Source organism: Coprinopsis cinerea (genome assembly GCF_000182895.1).
Source record: "Coprinopsis cinerea okayama7#130 chromosome 1 map unlocalized cont3.1, whole genome shotgun sequence".
Classification (NCBI taxonomy): Eukaryota; Fungi; Basidiomycota; class Agaricomycetes; order Agaricales; family Psathyrellaceae; genus Coprinopsis; species Coprinopsis cinerea.
In genome coordinates, this window is record NW_003307544.1 from 4,014,449 (window position 1) to 4,035,493 (window position 21,045).

The 21,045-nt window shown below is 53.2% G+C and overlaps 9 protein-coding genes across 9 annotated transcripts; 4 read left to right on the plus strand and 5 right to left on the minus strand.

Moving 5' to 3' along the window:
* Positions 1-179: 179 nt before the first annotated feature.
* On the minus strand, positions 180-1,913 carry CC1G_08805 (hypothetical protein; the record flags this gene model as incomplete). The annotated part of the gene is made up of 5 exons (XM_001829598.2): positions 180-1,384; positions 1,442-1,522; positions 1,574-1,689; positions 1,754-1,808; positions 1,874-1,913. 5 exons carry the CDS (start codon positions 1,911-1,913, stop codon positions 180-182), a joined length of 1,497 nt encoding a protein of 498 aa, XP_001829650.2.
* A 2,512-nt stretch (positions 1,914-4,425) lies between these two features.
* CC1G_08806 (hypothetical protein) lies at positions 4,426-6,054 on the plus strand (the record flags this gene model as incomplete). Its single annotated transcript, XM_001829599.1, has 1 exon — positions 4,426-6,054. The coding sequence occupies one exon, from the start codon at positions 4,426-4,428 to the stop codon at positions 6,052-6,054; it is 1,629 nt and encodes a 542-aa protein (XP_001829651.1).
* Positions 6,055-6,598: 544 nt separating this feature from the next.
* On the minus strand, positions 6,599-8,017 carry CC1G_08807 (hypothetical protein; the record flags this gene model as incomplete). Its single annotated transcript, XM_001829600.1, has 6 exons — positions 6,599-6,694; positions 6,749-6,783; positions 6,833-7,178; positions 7,243-7,381; positions 7,445-7,602; positions 7,667-8,017. 6 exons carry the CDS (start codon positions 8,015-8,017, stop codon positions 6,599-6,601), a joined length of 1,125 nt encoding a protein of 374 aa, XP_001829652.1.
* A 1,789-nt stretch (positions 8,018-9,806) lies between these two features.
* Positions 9,807-12,186, plus strand: CC1G_08808 (hypothetical protein; the record flags this gene model as incomplete). The annotated part of the gene is made up of 3 exons (XM_001829601.2): positions 9,807-10,005; positions 10,058-10,369; positions 10,430-12,186. 3 exons carry the CDS (start codon positions 9,807-9,809, stop codon positions 12,184-12,186), a joined length of 2,268 nt encoding a protein of 755 aa, XP_001829653.2.
* Positions 12,187-12,878: 692 nt separating this feature from the next.
* Positions 12,879-14,153, plus strand: CC1G_08809 (hypothetical protein; the record flags this gene model as incomplete). The annotated part of the gene is made up of 3 exons (XM_001829602.2): positions 12,879-13,026; positions 13,092-13,169; positions 13,228-14,153. The coding sequence occupies 3 exons, from the start codon at positions 12,879-12,881 to the stop codon at positions 14,151-14,153; spliced, it is 1,152 nt and encodes a 383-aa protein (XP_001829654.2).
* Positions 14,154-15,294: 1,141 nt separating this feature from the next.
* On the plus strand, positions 15,295-16,678 carry CC1G_08810 (hypothetical protein; the record flags this gene model as incomplete). The annotated part of the gene is made up of 5 exons (XM_001829603.1): positions 15,295-15,630; positions 15,704-16,075; positions 16,126-16,357; positions 16,413-16,596; positions 16,660-16,678. The coding sequence occupies 5 exons, from the start codon at positions 15,295-15,297 to the stop codon at positions 16,676-16,678; spliced, it is 1,143 nt and encodes a 380-aa protein (XP_001829655.1).
* Positions 16,679-17,133: 455 nt separating this feature from the next.
* Positions 17,134-18,201, minus strand: CC1G_13801 (hypothetical protein; the record flags this gene model as incomplete). The annotated part of the gene is made up of 2 exons (XM_002912224.1): positions 17,134-17,679; positions 17,734-18,201. The coding sequence occupies 2 exons, from the start codon at positions 18,199-18,201 to the stop codon at positions 17,134-17,136; spliced, it is 1,014 nt and encodes a 337-aa protein (XP_002912270.1).
* A 266-nt stretch (positions 18,202-18,467) lies between these two features.
* CC1G_13802 (hypothetical protein) lies at positions 18,468-18,808 on the minus strand (the record flags this gene model as incomplete). The annotated part of the gene is made up of 2 exons (XM_002912225.1): positions 18,468-18,647; positions 18,695-18,808. The coding sequence occupies 2 exons, from the start codon at positions 18,806-18,808 to the stop codon at positions 18,468-18,470; spliced, it is 294 nt and encodes a 97-aa protein (XP_002912271.1).
* A 1,421-nt stretch (positions 18,809-20,229) lies between these two features.
* On the minus strand, positions 20,230-20,915 carry CC1G_08812 (hypothetical protein; the record flags this gene model as incomplete). The annotated part of the gene is made up of 2 exons (XM_001829605.2): positions 20,230-20,775; positions 20,829-20,915. 2 exons carry the CDS (start codon positions 20,913-20,915, stop codon positions 20,230-20,232), a joined length of 633 nt encoding a protein of 210 aa, XP_001829657.2.
* Between the last annotated feature and the right edge of the window lie 130 nt (positions 20,916-21,045).

The following is a 21,045-nucleotide window of genomic DNA, read 5'->3' on the forward strand; positions in this document are numbered from 1 at the left end:
CGAAAGTCGAACGGTGCTCGAGAAAGAAGGGGGAGGAAGAGGAGTGCAAAGAAGCACCAGCGACACTCCTATGTCAAGAAGAACTTCGTGGCCAAGAAATCCGGCCATAACGGATGGAAGAGACCCGCCAATGTCGAGTGGCGCACATACCCCTTCTACATACGCCCAATCCCAAACACTCATCGACCCCTTTGTGGCAATGACGTGAACACCGCCTTGCGAGGGGAGGGTGAGCCAATCACCGAATCAGCCCCTCTGAACCTCACCCTCCTCGGTCCCCCTCCAGAAGAATCGACGTTGCCCATCCGGTAGTGTGCATCCACCGGATCGAGAGGGACGATAGTCTCGGGTTCCAAAGTCGGCATGATGGTCTCCGGGCGGAGGGTGACAGGCATCGACTGGCGCTTCTTGTGCCGTCCTCCTCCAGATCCAGATGGTTGCCCTTGAGCGGGGGTGTAGGAGTATGATGGTTGGCGGAAGTTGCCGAATACGGGTGGGGGTTGGGGCTGGGGTTGGGAGGAGGATGGGTAGTGATGATAATGGTCTTCGGCTCTTGAACTTCCGGAGGAGCGTGAGCTTCCTGGAGGAGGGTGGGGTGGTGGGACGAACTGAGGATGAGAGGAGGTTGATGTCGAAGGACGGTGGTAGGAAGTCACGGGCGGAGGATGAGCTGGACGGTGCGCAGCCGCGTCGCTCGCGTACCGCTTCCTCCTGCCTCCGCCACCGCTATGCTCGTCAACCCATTGGTTCACCCTCTTGTCCACAGCAGGAGCCGGTGTCTGCGTCCTCCTAGGATCGAGGGCACTCCTAGACTGGGCCGACGGCTGATAAGGATATCCACCACCATACGACGGATGCAACAATAGCCCATGGTTATGAATCTGATGAAACTCCGTTCCATGCCTCCCATCAATCCACGGGTCGACCAGATTCCTTGGGTCAACCTGTCGGAGTGGTCGGGGATGGGGTTGCTTGGGCGGTGGTTCGTAATGCCGTGGAGGATTCGGATTCGAGGACGACGACTTGAGCTTGTTAAGCAGGAAGGTCGTAACTTGTAAATCGTATTTCATCCTCTTGAGCGGGTCTTCTCCTTGCAATGTAGCAGTGACGGTGTTAGACCCTGAGGCCGAAGGAGCAGGGATGTTTGATTTCAAAGGCTGGGTAAAGGAGGAACTTGGGGTGGGACCTGAGACTGTTCGACGCCGGAGTTTGTTAGGAGTTGAGGACGTGGCTGACATCGAGACTGGAACTGGGACAGGGACAGGTGCGGGCTCAGGAACGCGCTGCCTTTCGGCAGAAATCTGCTCAACGAGCGCCTGGTGGTCGCCTGACACGTCAGGAGCGTACGAGCGAGCCATGGAGAAGGACGTCGACCGTTCATGACCTGGTCATTACCGGTTAATTAGACCCTTGAATAACGTGTCGAGTCCAATTCACTCACCTAGGCGAGAAGCCGGAGGCGAAGGATTGTTCCAGCGCGCGTAATCCTCGGGCGTTGGGCCGTCGTGAGCTACTGTGTGGCCTTGGTCGTCGTTGGTAACAACACGGCAGCGTTGATGCTAGACAAACTTACTACCGCTGCTACGGCTTTGGCTGTGACTCGCTGCTCGTCCGCGATATGCAGGTCTCATATAACCATCTCGGATTTTGAAATTTCGGTCTTCTTCGAAGCGGTCGTCAAAAGGTTGGCTGAGCGGAGAATCAGAACTTTGAGTTTCATCTAAATTTACCGCAGAATGTAAGGAAAACGGACCTGTTCTCGTCACCCCTTACAGCACCTTTCGAGGTCGACCCGTCTTTGGCCTTGTCTGTGACGAGCGAGATTCAGCCTTTGCCAATCTCGCTGCGCGAGAAAACAGTAGGAAAAACTTACCTTTCTTGTTTTTCTTGACAAACGAGAGGAAAGGAGCCATTCTCTGTGCGAACTGTCGTCGCTACCACCGCACGCTTTTGACTAGCGCCCTTGAATGTTGGTTTTCTCGCCTTGAATGTCTCTTCGGGTCCGTGGGGGGTCCGATAACAGCGATAGCCCTACGCCCAGTGCAAGTTCGGTTTGTCGCCCACCGTGTCCAGCTCAGCGTCCAGCGCCTCCAGTTTCGACCTTTCAGCAGCTTTCAGCGGCCCGCAAAACTTAGAATCCAGCTATAGCGTTGTCAATCTGGCGGGAACGATGGGGAGAAGGTCGGACGACGATGTGGAAGGGAAGAAAGCAGAGTCAGGCACCCAGGCAGACGCCGCTGCTCTGGCTCTTTTGGGCTTGTCATTGATGGCTGATGCCGTTGATGGCGTCGCAACCGTTTGGGCGGCTAACGTCACGTCCAGTTGGGCGCTCGGGCCCACTGGAGTAACTGCTTCGAAATCGGCGCTTGTTTCAAGTTGGTTCGAATGATTGCAGTGTTGGCGTCATAGAGAACCACGCGGGTATATCTATCATTAGACTCAATCTGGGCCATCGAATCATGTCTTTTCTTAGCGTGGACTTGGAATCGACGTGGAAGTGAATCCAGAGTTCATTCAATAGTCAACGAGAAGCAGGACTTGCAAGTTGGTTGGTAAAGTGCATACTGTACTTCGGAATAGCTACATACATCGACGCAATCAGTATACAGTATGAAGTAGAAGCACCTCGTGCAGGGGTGGTATCTGAATGCCTGAATGGCCAGTATCAGAAGCTCAGCCTGAGAACGAGAAAACCCTTTATCAGAATTGCCGCGAAAGGGTACCAATTGGGCACTGAGCAGCACAGTTCGATGAAACAAAAACGCGCTAGGAGGGACGCCGAGTTCGCCAGATCCTCAATTCATGATTGGAATAAGATGCCAGAGAGAGAGCGTGGAGGCTGCGCATCGCACCGCCTGCGCGCGGTTAACGTTGCTGTCCTCGACAATCTCGGTGGGGTAGGCGGTTGGCAACGAGGTTTCTGCAACGATCCCTGAGCTGTTCGGAGGGAATTCACCACTCACCAGTCCATGAAACACAAGCCCTCCGGCGCTCCTCGTTGCGTCACCTCCAACCCACTCTTCCCATGCATAACCCGGTGGCGCCAGACGACTTTGTAGTACCTGCCAGCAGTTTGCTTTCGGGCCTGAGCAGGTGGTGATCGATGATATTCGCGTGTGCGTGGCGGGATCGAGGCGGTGGATTGCAGGGAATCCGAGATATAGAACAGCGAGAGAGGGCAGTTCCCACAGCTCAATTTCATCGAGGAGCTGCGCAACATCGCCTACGCAACGTGGCGAGCCATTAAAGCCAGAACTCACCGGTGACCCGCCATCCAGCATCCAGCAACCAATTTCCACCTGAAAGCGTCTGATCCCACACGAACAGGGGCTGCACCACGTAGAAAATCGGGTACAGGGCATTTCACTTGATTGCTGGTAACAAAGGAGCGGTTGGATAGACATCAAGAAGCCCCTCCAATCGGCGATTGTGTGTCAGGCATTGCCCGATTCCCGCATGGTCTTCGTCGAATACTCGGTGGGTGGCGGCGACGAATTGAATTCTTGGTGCGACTAATTGACGGGAAGCACAATGGGTGACAGAAACTGAGCGCGCTGTCGAGTCGGGGAAGGTGTGTGGGTACCTCCCGACCAGGGGGCGATGGGAAGCGGCGTTGCGAATCGAGACCGGAAAAATGTGGGCCTATTCGGCTAGTCGGATGCGTTGGACGGGTTGCAGGACATGAGTGTTTCGGTGAATCTGTGCATTGAAGCCAGCTTCCATTGGGCGACTTCGTTGAGGGCGACGTTAGAGGGCCCTCTGCAGGAAGGAAAGAGGAATCGCCAAGTAAGGCGGTGCAGCGGTGACCTCAACCCTATTACCCCCGCCTTATTGCCGGTTACCAAAGCTCCCGATTTGTTTGACGCGCTCTGATTTGTCAGTCGCACGTGGAGCGAAGTGGAGTCATCGAATCACACTCTCCTCCTTTCTCGGAGACCATTTGGTCTGTCTGGAGTGGAAGACCGGCAACCACCATGAATCTTCAACACTCCCTGCGCATTTCGTAGGTATTTCAGCCATAGAAAACCAACATTTGAAGAAGCTTGGACACTTCCCCAATATTATATGTCATTTCCCCGCAGCAATGACAGGAGTATCATGCTGGAGATGACCCGGAACCCCGACGAAACCTTCAGCCGATCGCAGATGTAATATGGTCTAGCCCCTCAAGACCCGTGTCGAAGCGCCGCTGGACAAACGCCTGCAGCTTCGAAACCTGAAAAATGAATCAGAAACGAGGGCAACGGAGGATTCACGGAGGACCCTTTCAGACCTTTTCAAGCGGCTTGGTATTTCAACCTTTTTGTTCCCTTACCACCACCACGGAAATTTTTGTGAGTACTCCAGCTCCACTTTTGACTTTGTGAGTCTATTCGCTAATTCTTTTCTGGGCAGTACTGACGTATAAGTTGTTCATAGTACACGATGACCATCGAACGACTTCCCCCTGAATTGCTGGGAGAAATTTTCAAAGAGTGTACTCTCCTCAACCCTGACGCCCCCTATGTCCTCTCGCTCGTCTCTCGCACATTTCATTCCGTCGTTCGCTCGACTCCAGCTGCATGGAAGAAGCTGCAACTACGCGTCTACGAGGGCGAAGACCCGAAGGCCCGACAGAAGGCTGCTCTCTGGTTCTCCATGCTAGGAACGTGTATGGCAGACGTCACTGTCGATATCAATCCATCTTCTACCCCTCTTTCCGATTTCTTCCTCAAAGACGTCGCCCCGCCAAAGTTTGGGGCCACGGATGTTCTAAGAAGATACACCCACCGGATCGAATCGCTGTCCGTCGAAGCGGCTTCGGAATGTGACGCACGGTCGTTCGTCAACGCTGTATACGACGAGTACGAGGCAGTCCAACACACCCGACGACAGAAGCACGCGACATTCGCCCTCACCTCTCTTTCCATTGAAATATCATCCACTGCTCCTCCCACCCAATGGGCCTCGTCGATTCCGGTACCTCACCTCCCAAATCTGCGAAACCTCAAGCTCCTCAACCACTCCATTGCGTTCCTCGCCTCTCGTCGCTTCGACCAACTGCACCACCTATCTATTACACGGCCTATTCGATTCGTACCATTCTCCCTCCTCACCGTCTTCGGTATCCTTCGCTCCGCACCACGACTCCAAACTCTCTCCATCGAGTCTAGGATTCTCGATGACACGGCTAGCGTCAGCGGAGTCGACCACCCCGGAGGCTCACTCTCACTCATCCACCTTCCTTTCCTCACCTCACTGTCGCTGAGAACCAACCTCGTCCCATCTATCCTCTCCCTCCTCCTCCTTCCAAACCTCTCCAAGTTGCACGTCGACGACCTCAACGGACGCCGCGTGGGTCGATCTCGCGAGACGGCCTCAGTTCTCCGTCAAGTCCTCGTCAGGATGGAGCTTCCCAACGAGCACCGCACCAGTACCGGTCTGAAGCAACTGGAACTGGTCGGCGTCGAGGTGTACGCGAAGGACCAGCGAGCGGGCAGCGAGCGCGATGACGCATGGGAGTGGTGCTTCAACAGGATGCGAGCCCTCGAGCGGCTCAGCGTCGCCAAGGTCGACTCAGCTCCCGTCCTCGACATCCTCTCCACTCTCGCCTGTCCCTCCTCGCCCCCACCCGGCTCTATCCCCTTCGCATCCCCCTCGTCCTCATCCAAGCGCCTCGAAGACGACATGCATGACCCGGACTACCCCTGTCCCAACCTCCGCTCGCTCACCCTCAAAGACACCTACGGCACCCCGTGGAACTTTGACTCCTTCCGGAACGCCCGTCCTTCCGTCCAGCTGACCTTTGAAGAACCGGACGTCTCTGCCTTCTCCCCGAGCGGGTCTGTGTTCAACTCGTATGCGCCGTCCAGATCGGGGACGCCGGTTCCCCTGTCGAGGTCGCCTTCGAGGGGCGGGGTGTCGCCTCCGCCTATTGATTTCTTGAGTTTGTATACTGATTTGCAGCATAGTCCTGCGGGGTCGCCGTGGTCGCCCAAGTCGTCGAGGTCCTCGGGGAGCCCGCTTCCTCGCTTTGGACCCTGGCTGGTTCTGGCCCAAAAACCCGAGAATTAGGGGGTTACTTTAATTTGCAGCCCCCCTGTTTGTCGCTCGACCGTTCTGGGTTGGGCGCTCACGACTTCTATGTATGTACCGCATTTCGTTCATCCCTCCATTTGGGTTTTCTCCTCGGGTTTATGTGGTTCACTCGCCCTGTTGTTGTATCCTTTCTGCTATCTGTTGTCTGCGTGTCATATCGCATTTCTTACCACATACTAATGTACTGTACTGGGTACTGGTGCTAACTAATACCAGGGTTACTGGCTTCTCCTCATGTACCCGTTCTTCGTACTTTGAACCACCAATTCTTCCTGGACGGCCAGACCAGTGATTAAGCCCACCTATCGGCGAATCGATACATTACATGTGGTATTATTAGTATGTACAGTTGTGTATACAAACAACATTGATAGCGGAAAAAAGAATCCCATATGAAACCCATGATATAAAGAGCGGTATGTGCGCGTTCCAGACGTATGTAGAAGAGACCGAAGATGCATAGTTCGAAGAGCAAGAGAGCATGTCGAAAGCATCGAAAGTCACGATGATGCAAAACGAATTAACTGAAAACTAAATCAATAGGGATAATCATAATTTCCGTTTCGAGTACGACGAGGATGGGGCCGGTGACGGGGACGGGGATTATACGAGCCACCTAAAAATCCCCGAGTCAGGAGTGGAACTTTGCAGACAACCTCGATGTACTCACCATCATAATAAGAATTATGTGAATAGTCATTATGACTACCATTAAAAGTCTGAATATTCACGTTCCCGGAATTAATAGACACACAGTTCTCCCCATTACCGACGACAGGCCCAGAGCCCAATGAGATTATGGGGGCTTCGACGCGGCTGTTCTTGAGGGAGACGTGCGACTCGGATGTCGAAGGGGAGGTGTGAGCCGAGTTGGGCAAGGTGAGGTATCGACTCTCGGCGAGTTGTCGTTCTCGTTCCTCTTTTTCTTGTTGGCGGAGGCGATAGATCTCCTCAGCGAGAGGTCGATACTGTTCTTGGATCGCCGCCATCGCTAGCTGTTTCACCTTCTTCACGTCCAGTTGGACGTCCTCTTTGGACGCTTTCTTGGAGTCGCGTTTAGGGTTGTGGACGCGGATGTAAATATCGGCTTGCATGAAGAGCTGAAGGGAAGATGGGACCGTCAATGCTGATACGAAGAGGGAGATATGGAAAGGGTAGGCGTACGTTGAATTGAGTGACTGCATGTGCGATGCCATCCCTCTTCCTCTCAAAGGTGAGTTTGTCCGCTCGAGCGAAGACGATTCGCGCGAACCTCCCGCGGTTGAGCATCCTCTTGAGGAAACACTCCGTCGACTGCATGGCTCTATCGAGGAAATAATGTCAGCATTCGGCCCATTCTTAACTTGAACGAAGAAATCGAACGTACTTCCCGAATTCCATCGCTCGTGCCATGAACTCAGGCGGAAAATCCGCACCCTCCTCCTGCTCCTCCTTCACTCTAATAGCAAGCCGGATGACGATCAACGTATAATCCAAGCACTGCTGAACGAGATCCTTGAAAAGATCTTTATTATCCCCCATGAGCTATTCACGACAAGTCAGCCAACTACATCGACAACCAACATCGATCATGAATTTGATTACATACAGCAACAGTCTCGACGATCCAGAGCGCACTGCCCGCTGCCTGGCGTAAACCAGGAGGCGCCACGCCCAAACCGCCAGTCGCTTCCTTCAGCATGGAGAGCGCACCGATGGCGCCGTTGAGGGAGTATGATACCCAGTTGGCGAGCTTGGGTGCAACGGTGGAGGTAGTGCATTTCTTCTGGAGTTTCTTGGGGGATTGGGTGGACTCCTTGGAGGAGGAGGCCGAGGAGGAGTTGGCCGATTCCCACTTGCAGAACTCGCAGGCGCACTTTACCCAGACGTTGTACTCCGTGCTGGAGGACTTTGTGGTGAGGCTGGTGCGACTGTTGGATTGAGGGCCCGGGTCCGTCATGGGTGATGGTGGATGGAGATCGATAAGGAGGGAGGAGAGCGGGGTGGCTCAGCTCTAGCGAGAGCTGAGGGAAGAGGAAAGAGGGTGTTGTGGGCATCCCTGATCGCCTGGCTCGTCTTTTAAGATACCATCTTCCTCCGTGGTGAAGTGCGAAGGCATCTCGAATCTGATTACACAGGTCTAGCTTGTTGTATGTTACATACCGCGATTCGCGAACACGATTCAACTTCGTCCGAGGGCTGTGCCTTACGGAAGGGGGATAATTGCCGTACGTGAAGACATTAGTTCGGAGGACAGTACCATAACATCGTGTAACAGACTTAGATGGTCACATTGCCGTGGTTCTAACATGAGGCCGCATGTTTGCACAGCTTGCGTAAGGTAAGGTGACAGACAGGAGAAATGCAGCTCGAATACCTACACTTCAGCGTATTCATAGCGTCAAGAGGCAGTTTCCTTCTAAGCCGAATCAACGAGGCAATCAGCATGCATGGTTTACAACCTGCGATCTTGTCAGAATCTGGAGTCTGCTATAGCCGTGTTCGTTCAAGCACTTGTATTGTCTTCCTTGTACTGTCTTCATAACGTACTCTGTGCACTCTACGCCAGTTTCCTGGTCCCGAATGGATATTTCCACTTGCATCACGACATGCCAAGAGAAACATGAGGCCCGTGGGTTTTGAGCGCTCAAATCTTTGACGCTCGAAACGGTCGCGACGGGACACCCGCTGGGCCGGAGAGACTGGATGTGCACACACATTATGTCCTAAGGACAACGCCTTTGAGAGAGTCGCCCCTCTACAGACGAGACGGATTATTGGCATATCTGGTCACACAGGAGTTTCTTAGTAGGATCGATAAGTCGCAGGAAGCATCGAACTGTGGGTCCACACCTAGCAAAAGACGAGTGACATGCACAGCAAGGAGAATTGAGAAGGCAGAGGGCAAGGAATATGAAATGGAAGGATATGCATTCGTGCAGAATAGCCGTAGATGAAAAGCAAAGACCGAGGTGTTCGGAAAACATATTCAAGTTTATGCTCTAAGCGCCCATGACCATATCAAGTCACACCTTCCCACGAGTGATCAGCCAGAGGGATCTAGGCTTGGCTTGCCACGGAAGATCTGGGCCCTTTCCCCAGCACCGTCACCCCGCTCGCAGCATTGCCTTGACCATCCAGCCTGATTCTTTCCTCTCGCCTTCGACACGCTCCTCAGCGTTGCCTCTAGTAGCGGAATCATTTTTCTTTTCTTTGACAAACAATCATGACGTCGAACTATGTCGCTCCTCCTGCCTAGTGTCGACATGCACAGCTTGCGTCATCCACCGTGGCCCCAGGAGTCTGCGGGGACTCGATGTCCGGTATAAGCACCGGAACGAAATGCCAATGAATCATCGTCATTAGTGAGTTCGAGTAATCTCAAGCTCCACGAGGCTCTGGATACCGTGGGGAGGGTATATGAGATGTCCTAGGTGCGAGATGCTCCAATCCAACCCTTCTCGAACCCCAACCTCCTTCACAGCTAGTTTACAGACTTCCCTTCGCAGCAACCTGATCGTGCCTCATTTCATTTGCGGTGAGCAGCGCTATACCTCATTTCATGAACTATGCAAAATGCGGAGGCTGACAGCGACTCGTCTGCTTCTAGGTCTTACCCTTCCCGAAGCAAGCGGACGGACCATACTGCCGCAACCGCCAATCCTCAGCCTATAAAGCGGTCCCTCTCTTCTAGTTCTTAGTCTCTCAACCACACGCACTCGTACAACTCAACACACTTTGACCCCGACATGCAACCCGTCACTGGCACGGGAAATTTCTACGGAAACGATCCACCCAATTCTCGCCATGGAGCATACCAGCCCACTGTATACCAACCTTCTCAGCCATACCCGTCCTCGGGTTCCTACCCCGCTTCCGCCGCGACTGAAGACCAAGCCCACCTCTCAAGAGCGGACGCCAACCCCAAGTACAGCAAGATTCGACGATGTTAGTGAGATTCCATTGATTTCGAGTTACAGACCTGACGGTTCCGTGTTAGTTTTCAAGGGACGCCGCGAAGAGCCTACTGGCGCCTACGATCCTTCTTCGACAGCTCCCATCTCGGCCGCCGAACTTTCCAACGTCCTCACCGACACAGAAAGTCTAGGAAGATATCCAGCCATGGGCTATCCACCTAGCTCCAGCGTTGCGACTGGCGGCCACACGATCCCGATCCACGCTCACTCTCACCGCCCTCCACCATCTTCCGACTCTGCAGGCTATCGGCGATTACCTGATCGTCATGATGGTCACGACGATGGACGACCTGACGGAAGGCAAATAGCACACGGTGTGATGAAGAACCCTTCTCGTGCGTATGTCATGCTTGGGCGATGCTAACAATCGTCACGGATTGCTAACATTTCCTTAGGTGACCCTCCGGACAGAGATCCAAGCTCAAGTTCGAGCTCGGATTCGGGTAGGGCCAGGACGCCCGTTGATCCAGCCTATGGTTCGCTAGCTCCCCCCACGAAGCACTCGTCGGACGAATACCGGCAACAGTACGAAGCCATTGCTGGCGAAGTACATCCACCACCCTATGAAGAATTCGCTATTACACCATCACACTCCTCATCCAAATCACATTCGTCTTCAGCCCGCCGAACCACGTATTCTAATCCAACCCAGTATTCACCCTCCACGCGCAACGACCCGAGGCATGCGCGGAGTTCGAGGCGCGTGCTGACTCGACGATCGTCTTCGCAGCCACCCTCACTCGCCCAGACGCAATATGGCTATCCACAATCTCATCAATCGTCCGTTCCCTCTCAGACTCAGCACTACCAATTCCCTGGTTATCAGCAGCAATATCCTCAGCCCACCGCCTACCCGCTCCAGACCTCCCACTCGACGCACAGCGACAACCGACCTCCCTCTCGCTCACTCCTACGAAGTCTGGGATTCGGGATGAGAAGACGGTCCTCGTCTCATCCGCCATCTTTGCACAACCCCCAGCTGACCTTGGTGCCGAATTACCATGTCCAACCTCCGCCATCTTCAACTCGCAGCAGGCGCTCATCACATTCGAGCTATCACGGATACCAACAATCTGTCGCTCACTATCCACCGACCCCTGTGCCTTCGACTCACAGTCATCATCCATCCCACTCGCCGTACCACCCGCCGTCGATTATCAGCATCCACAGCCAGACGCCTTCCGCGGTTCCAAACTATCGGAGCAGAGCGAGCTCACTGTCGACATCGACCGCACATAGCCCCCATGGAACGGAGTTCAGGGATGCGTGGAGGGCGGGAGTGTATGGCGGCCCGCAAGGCCCACCGTCCATTGTCGCCAGCGATAGGAGTCGAAGAAGTCGAGCGAGCGACAGGAGTAGGGCCAGTGACAGAGATAGAGACCGGCGTCGGGACAGGGAGCGGGATCAAGATAGAGAGAGTAGGCGGAGTCGTAGTGAACATCGCTCTTCGAGGAGCGGGAGTGACTATGAAAGGGGCAGAAGTCGACCCCGATCTTCCTCCACGTCCAAAGCATCGATAACCTCACTTGCGCCATCGAGGAAATTGAGTAACGCATCCACCATCGTCGGTTCCACGACTTCAAATGGCTTTAGAGCTCGACACCGCGAGGACGTCGATCCGCCAATCTTGACTTCAGGTCCTATGCCGCAAGCTATCCCGAAGTCAGACCCTCGTCCATCGGATCCGATTCCGATAACGTACTCGAGAAGCGACTCGCACCACCTCCACAGCCAACACGTCCCTCCTTTCAACCCGTTCGCCTCCACCCCCTCGAGCACGAGCAAACTAAAGAAGGAGCGGCCGCGTTCGTGGAACCCTCCCTCCGCCATGGCTTCAGGTCACGCCAAATCTTCTTCAACGACTGAGAAGCACCCCCGATTCAAGCTGCCTAGAGATGACAGCTACATCGGGATCCCCGGGGAGACCTACAAAGGGTACCGGGTCTCGAATGAGGGGAGGTATGGGATTGTTGCACCTGGAGAACCAGTGCATCCTCGACACCGGATTTCCGAGGATGGATCGATCTATTCGAGGCCACCGCCTACGCCTCCCCCGCATCCTAGGCCGTTCGAGCTGAAGCCGTGGAGGTATGGACTCCCGTATGCTGCTACTGCGGGTGGTCAGATGGGAGCCGTATATCCGCCCATCTGACATCGAGTTTACCGTTAATGACTTTGGGACTTTCTTGTATTAATACTGTAACAGTAGCTATGTTATATATGTTTCTAATGGACGACCATGTGCGAGCATTTCCGTGTATTGGCACCTTGGTTCTGTCGACACCGGAATTAATTGTTGCTCCCGCCATCAGTGCGCTGTGTTCGGATCATCGGGGTTCTAAAGCCCCGCCCGCTGGCAGGGCGCTCAGCAGCCATCTGCTTTATTGCACTGATTACACAACACGGGCGAACCCTTCCAATCTACATAATGCTCGGATATATACGCGCCCACAGTTCCGTTGAATCTCCCCTGGTACAAGGTCAGGATCGGTCTCTGTGTTATTAGCGCTCAACTAACCAAGGAATTGGCGGGTATCCCCACCAGATGCCTGGAGCCGTTTGTTGCAGAAATGGCGTTGGCTACAGCCATTCCCAGGCTGCCTTTGTTCCCGGAAAGGCTCAACCTGCTGTCATTGAAGCACCGCGATACAGAATCAACCGTCCGCGGTGAGGCAGCTACGCTGTCACCTGCGCGATAAACGTGGGAGAAGCAAGGCTGTGCTTTCCTTCCCTATCATTAGGCGCCCAATGGTGTCTACAGCTTTCGACAGTCCACCACCCTCTTCGTGTTGACCACCCAGGTTGCTCGACCAACACCTTCTCCAACAGCGAGGTGAAAGCGCAATGTTCAGTCAATGCTCCAATTTCACGGTCGGGCAGATGGATGTGACCAACATTGAGGGGAATTATATCAACGTGGACTGCTCTGTCCATAACAGCAATGCCAAGATCATCGTCAACAACGGCGGCCTGAACGTTGAAGGAGACTACAGTGAGTCTTAACCCTTATCATCGCGGGACTACCACCATCGCGCTTATCCCTCTCCACGCCGACAGGCGACAATTCTACTCATTATCATCGCCCTGTCAACAACATTGGGAAAGCTACAAACGTTAACAGCGGTACGGTCTATGGTAAGTCCCTTCCAGACAAGATGTCTTCACTTCACAGTAGCTATAGCCAGCAATATAGGGAATGTTCATCAACAACAGAGCGCACGCCGCCCTTCTCATCCAAGGCCTCCCTGCGATCGCTCTCACGGATCCCGTGGAACTAGCCCTTCATCACCCCCTCTCCATGAGGACCATCAGTACAGGCCTCCCATCTCTCGTCTCGGGAGGATGAATCCTTATGCGACATCACCATCCAATGACTCGGAATACAGCGACGACGCGCACGATGCTCAACCAAAATCCGACCATTATGATAATACTTGGCCAAGGTCGGCACATGCGCAGGGTCCGCAGAGCTTCGTATCGCCGGGCGCTCACCATCGTCCGGTTTCGAGCTCCGCCGTACCTTCTGTCCATGAACGAACTCGACGGCAACCGAGTCCGTACGGGCACGTGTACAACAGGCCGCCTCGAGGATCTGGTGAAGATCTTAATTCGAGGTTCTATGGCATGGACCTACGCGCCGACGATCCTCCTTCGGATCCTTCAGATCGATTGTCTCCACGTAGCGCCCGTTACCCCAGCTCCCGCTCATCGCATCAGCGAAACCCACCTCGCGAGTTCTCCCGGGAGCCCACCCCCGAACTGGTCGAGGATGACTCCAGCTGGAGGAGGGAGTACGATGCCAGGCGTCCTCGATACTCGCGGAACCCCAGTCCTAACCCAGCTCCCTTCCCTCCTACTCCCCAAACAACGAGGGCCCAGGATACCTTCGACTACCGCCCCGCTCGACCCAAGTGTCACAAGCGGGGTGGGTACAGTGACAAAGAATGGCCGCAATCGAGCGACGACGATTCCGAGTGTTCACCCGAGGACAGATTGAAAAGGGGGTTGGAGAAAGTGCGAAATGCAGAGGATGCGATGGTGGCGGCTCAGGGAGTCCTGAGTGGGATCGCCATGCCTACGCTCAAGCATGCGCAAAGGCGCATGGACCAAGGACGCTGAAGGCTGTGCGCCCTTCGCGCCATGATAATCCTACCCCAGCATACACCTACTACTTACGTCCAGCCACGATCTTTTTCGCCGCCTACTAGTAATCAGCCACCCCTCCCAGTTCGTCACTTCGTCCATGACCTGCGCACTATGACGTCCGCTTTGCTCTCGCCGCTATCGATAACTTGCACTGCTATCCCGGCCTGTGTCCGTATTTGCTTTTCGTTCATGCTATGCTCTCATCGACGCTATCCACAAACTACATCGATTCTATCCTCCGTTCGCTTTCGGATTGACCTTGGTGTATAATACCTTACCACAATGAAGACATTAATTTATCTGGCTCGGGGCTTCTCCATCGCGGTAAGCGCCCAAAATGTGCTGTAATGTCGCGCGAGCCCCTACAGGCTCTGAGCCACAAGCTCAGGGTAGATGTCCAGTATTGGAAGGGATACATATAACGACGTATCCGCTCAAGCATCAGGATCTTATCCTCAGATACGTGCCGTCGATATTCCTCGATATCTACAGTAATTTCACAACAATCCCCCAGCCTACTCGATTGGGATTGATATTCTGGGAGACTACCGGCGGAGGTGAGGCTACCCTCCCTCTGGCGCACAGATAGAAGGAGCCTGAGTGACTCGAAGATGCATGATTCCCACACCGCCATTGGATGAGGGCTCTTCCATCGCGATAAGCGCCCAAACTGAGCTGCAATGTCGCGAGCCCCTATCTATGCGCCACATGCTAGGGTTTATTATACGGTATAAAATAGGATATTTCTCTCGACCTATGCTTCGTACCTGTCAAAATGATACCAGTCATTCGGGAGGGACGTCGAGGGTGTTTGTGCTGTGCGATCAGGACTCCTCGTGTTCACTCCTCGAGGCACAAGTGACCAGTGACAGATGACCTATGATTCGGAAAAGGGAAGGGTAATTATCAGATCTGTCATAGCTGAAGGGCTTCCCTGGATTCTTCCGGCAAAGATACTTGTAGATAACCCCAAAGGCATGGGGCAAACCGCGTACCAGCACCCCCCAAGGCGTGTACCTGCTATAGCGCCTACTACAGCCCATATCTTCAGCTCATTGTGATCATCCCTTCCCCCCCTCTTACCGTTGAAAACCGCTCTCCTGCTTGCCTTCCCATGGCTCCACGCAAAGGAAAGAAGAATAGCAAGAGCAACGTCGAACAGCCTCAGGCTGAGGGTCAGCGGCCAGTCGGGTGTTCGCCAAGGTTCGCTCATGCAGATTCGAAGGCCAAGGACACGGCGAAAACCACACTCGACAGTCTCAAGGAGACGACTAGGGAGATGGTTATCCGTGAACTTGAAGCTAACCCTGCGACCCGGGGCATTGTCAAGGACAAAGAGCGTCTAGACAAGGTCGTTGACGAGTGCCTTCGCGACTCACTGAAGAACTCCGAGAAGAAGATTGCAAACATATCTTACAAGGTGATGGATCGTGCCTGTACCAATGCGGTTGTGAACCCGAGCGCGTGCGAGATTCCAACTTTCCTTCATTGGTTCTGTTAACGCTTAACTGCCATTATGATAGATACACACCCCTTTCTCGGCGGCGGACGACAAAACATTGAAGGAGCTGGACGTCGAGCCATTGTGCATCGGTCCTCTGACAGACAAGCGCATTAAAGCTCTCACCGACCTGGTGTCCAGGAAGAAGAGTTCGGCCACCGTCCCCATCACCAGCGAACCCTGCCTCGTTCCAGATAGCAACAAGGCCCTTGTCGGCGAGGGAGAGAAGCCAAGGCCGGCGGAGGGAGATTCTACACCTCCGCGTCGGAGCAACCGAATAATCGACAAAACTGACACCGAACCTCTGGCCCACGTTGCGGAGAATGTCTGGAAGTCGGAAGGGAAGATACTTACAAGAAACTTTGAATATGTCATGTATCGTGTGGGACAAGCGGTGCGTGTTACTGCTCTTTCATTTAGAATCTTGGTTTGACTGTGTGTTAGTCTGAGGCGAGATCACGCACGTTGATCGACCTTCTCATCATTCACTCTGGCAGAACTTGCGAAGAGCAGTTTCGAAAGCCCACATTCAGCTTCTTGGAGCTAAACGTTGGTGACTCTGCTTTAAAGCATGGCGAAGCTGGAGGGCCGGTTGAAGTTCCGAGTGCCATTCGCGGCGGTCATGTGCTGTCTTTCACAGGGAGACTGGACTATGCAACAGCAGGAACCACTCCCGGTAAGTAACTTGTTATCGTTGTCCTGTCTTGTGGTCTCAGGCTTTTACCTTCTAGGGCTTGCTGGTAACCAACAAGACGTCATCCAGGTGAAAACCCTTGCGGAGCTACGGAAGGTCATTGCGGGTAAACTTCCTGGAGGCGACGGTTTCAAAATATGGATCTTGGAAGCCAAAAGGTTGATGTCGATCGATGAGTTGAACGCTCACCTCCCGCAAATTATTGCACAAACAATCGCCGTGTCAGTTCCCCGTCAACACCTTCCACAGAGGCCATCATTACTAATACATCTTTTTCTCAACAGAATGAAGGCCGCAAAGTGAGTTCCTTACTACAGTAGGTCGAACTTCAGTTTTCAATAAGCGACTCCGCGAATTAGATTGAGAAGTATCCCCTGGGTTTTAACCGACGGCACGAAGTATATATATGGCATTACGATTTACAATGGCCGTCTATACACGTGCTATCATTTCGAGTGCTACACTATCCCAACATCCGAGGCCGGCGTGGATATTGGTTGTTTGAAGAACGCCTGCATGATGCTTTCGTGCTGGGTATGTCGTATGTATCAACTTTCTGGGACCCCTGGTCTTGCACTGACAGTGAACGCCTTTGCTCCATAACCTTTAGACTCTGGCACCACAAGAGCTTGTGAAAACCTTGAGCTCGTGGGCACCGAAGAATGAAAGTGGCAACCAGAAAGGTTGACGCTATGTTATGGTCGAACTGTCGATTATTCGATGATTTGGAAGCCAAGTACTCTAAATCCCAACGCAGTCTATCCGAATAAAGTACATGATGGTGGCGAGATTTGAGGCGAGAAGGCGACGAGGCGTGTATAGTCGCCGTCTGCCACGAAAGAGCTGTCCATATCCCAGAACTCCCCTGGAAGGCTGGTGGACTGGTGGGAGCGAGGGGGGAGGTCGTCGTCCGGCCATTTGTAACAGACCAAGCTATCGCCATCTTGAGCGAGATACGCGCCTTTACGATAGCCGAACCATCGTCTGTTTGCGCCAAAGGGCATCGGGGCTTCCAAAAGGCGGACCGTGGAGACGTCAGAGTGTGTTAGTTTCTCGGTGTCCGTTGGGATAATCACTCCGAGGAGCACGTCGGCCGCGGCGAGGACCAGACGAATGGACCCGCGAGTGTAGAAGGGGCTAGTAAATGAATGGGGCGTGAGGAAGAAGTCGGACGACTGCCAGTCAGGCTTCGACCACGCGTCTGGTGAGTTTGCAGCAGCCAATTTTCTGCCCTGCTCCCAGTCCCAGATGGAAGCATTGTCGTCCATCAACAAAATTCTCCGATTGGGTAGTAGCAGGACATACTAAATAACAGTCAACCCGTGAGTGGAACTGGCTATGGTTTAAACGCGTCTCACCTCAAAGATGCTCGGTGGGCAGATTCTGGTCGTGGGGTCTCGTGGATCGAACGAGGTCCAATCGATGATCCTCACATCATGATCCATTGTGACGTATGCCAGATAGTCCCCGAGCAGCGAGCAAGGGCGAGAGATCCTTGCAGCCTCATCCCAGCATGCCAGGGCATGGCATTTTAGCCGAGTGCTCGAGTATCGAACGTCGCCGTCCTGAATCTCAGCGGTGATATCGTAAACCTCGATGAATCCCGCTTCGTATTGTGTCCGGCACACTGCGAGGCGAAAGGCGAGAGGGAAAAGGCGTGATTCCCAGGTGGCATCGGCCACTGGGATGTCTGGGTCGATGGGAATGCCCTGAGTTGCCAGAACATCCACGCTGATGCAAGCCCCAACGAGTAGTGGTCGTTTGAAGGGTGAAGGGAGGAGGGGAGTGAGAGTGGAGGCCAGGTTTAATGGATCGCCGTAGTACATGGTGCCTTCGTTCGATCCGTAAAGAAAGAAGCGATTGCCGGGTAATGCGGCCAAAGGCCCGCGCAGACCTTCAGGGTAGTCACGTACGGAGAAAATTCGAGTGGTGGGAGTCAAGTGTTCCCAACCGGACCACCATCCAACGATTCGTGCTTCCAGCTCTTCGCGTGTCGAGTATTGTAAAGGTTTTGACAGGAAGAATGGGCACGGGAACGCGGTCTCACAGTATCTCTTGAGAAGTGAGCACCAGACCTCGCGTTCCTTTGACGCTAGGTTGAGCGACCTGCAGCACTAAACTCGGTGTTGGCAGCGTGAAAGGCTGGATTGGAAATGGGATACATTACCTTCCTGAGGTTCAAAACGTCGTCCCACTCCAAATTCTTCATAATCTCGACAAGGATTTCATGAGGAAGTCGCGACAGCTGTAGAGGCTCGCGCTGAGGTCGATGCTATATCACGGATGAGCACCTCTCAGTTAACCGACGTATGGACACACCTTATACCAACGGAATGTTGGACTTCCTCTGACTATTATCAGCCATGGCACGAGAAGTAAAGTGATAAGAAGCAGAGGTCCTGAGAGCTCCAGCTTCAGAAGGACATCCTTCATTTTTGAAGACGTTGGACCTCTTCGACCGTGGTCAACCTGTCAGAATTCAACATAACCCGCTGGCAGGACCCGGGCCGCCGCGTGCGACATCAGCGGCATCCCAAAAACCTTGCCAGACCCCCGGCACAGAGACACCACTTAGGATCACAAGACACGGTACTTTCGCAAAATGTCATTGTAGTTTTGTCTAGTCTAGTAGTCTCAATAGATGCCTTCGACCACAAAGCCGAACTCAGCCCGCAGGGCGCGCCTCTCATTTGCTCTCAGGGTTCAATGGCATAGAGCCCTGAAGCACGCCTCCGCGATGAACCAAGCTTCTGGACTACAAGTTCACTTTGTACTGACAATGAGGGCCTCCTTATCCGTCACAACTTACACTGCGACACCAGAAAAACTTGCTTCAAACGTTACCTCGTGGACACGAGCGGCGAATTAAAGGAAAGTAATCAGAAAGGGTGATATTATATTTCCAGGACTTAGATATACAGTCACTTCCTGTCTGCACATGCCTGAGCCCCGGCGTTCAGGAGCTGGACCCACTGGAACTGATACTGATGCTGTGATCTCACAGAAGCAGTCCACGATTCAGAAACCTATATATCCAACAGTCATTACCCGGCCAGTGGGACAGCAAAATTGGAAACGTGTCGGAGAAATTCTGTGTTGGCCTCTCCGCAAAATAAACTTGATATTAAGATGTAAGATAGGTACAGGTACTAGAGTATGTAGTTAATCAATGGACTTGTGTAGTAAATGGACAGAAATTTGAAAATCAGTGGAAGTGCTTGTTATCGGCCCCATACCTAGCCGGGCCGTGACTGTCACATCAAGTCACAGATTGATGTGTCCTCAAAAGGCAAGGCCTCGTTAATAGTCCTTGACTTCCATTTCGTCGTCATATTCTTCGTTTTCATCCGCATCCTTCTTCTTTTCGAGTTGGACGAGGTGTTTACCGTTCAATGTGAGGTCAATTTCGTGACACATCGTGGAGAGGATGGTTTTTCAGACGTGTCGCGTCTTTCCCCTTTTGGTGTGTGACAGGTGCCATCACTGCTTGACCTCCCCCTCCTCCTCAAGATTAACGATTTCGTGGAATCCTTCTATTCAACTCATGTATATGCGCTAACGTAGTAGATACAAGCTGAAGAAGCACTGATATCCCTTTTTTTCGCTCCCAATGAACATAGATACGAATGAATCTTAAAAATACTGAAAAAATCACTTTTTCGACACCATCTACTGAGTATCGCAAGTGTTTCTTTAGACCGATAGTCTTCAAACTGCTATCCAGGGTGCATTATCTATCTATCTACCCCAAAACAATTTCTCCGATGGAGATTTCATGACACCCAAGTTACAAAAAGCATCCTTCCCACTGGGGGGTCACCGGTCATTTCCCACTGGCCGGGTAATGGCTGTAACTATCCAAACACAGTGCACGATGGTGGTGACTTAAACGAGAACGCGACGAGGCTTCGGTAGTCTCCGTCTACTTGGAAACAGCTGGCCATATCCCCGCACTGTCCGGGGAGTCGGATGGATTGGTGGGAGTGAGGAGGCAGGTCATCATCCGGCCATTTGTAACAGACCAGGCTATCGGAATCCTTAGCAAGATATGCGCCTTTACGATAACCAAACCACCGTGTGGTGTGACCGAGCGATGTCGGGGCTTCCAAAAGGCGGACCAGGGAGACGTCAGAGGGTGCTCGTTTCCCCATATCCGTTGGGATGATCACGCCAAGGATCACATCGTCAGTTCCTACTAGGACCAGTCGAATGGAGCCACGAATGTAAAAAGGGGATGTAAATGGATGCGGTGGATCGAAGAGGTCCGACGACTCCCAGTCAGGCGTCGACCACGCGTCCGGGGAGTTTTCCGCAACCAGTCTTCTACCCTGTTCCCAGTCCCAGATGGAAACGTTGTAGCCCATCAACAGAATTCTGCGATTGGGCAATAGCAAGACATACTAACCGGGAGTTAGTCCATGCATGGAACAGCTCGTGATTAAGTTTGACTGACCTTAAAGATGCTCGGTGGACAGATTCTAGTCGTAGGGTCCCGCGGATCGTACGATGTCCAATTGATAATTCGCACTCCATTCGACATTGTGGCATAGGCAAGATAATTGCCGAGAAGCGAACAGGGACGAGAGACGTTCGCGACCTCATCAAAGGACGTCAGAACATGGGACTTGAGTTGAGTGCTCGAGTATCGAACGTCGCCGTCTTGAATTTGA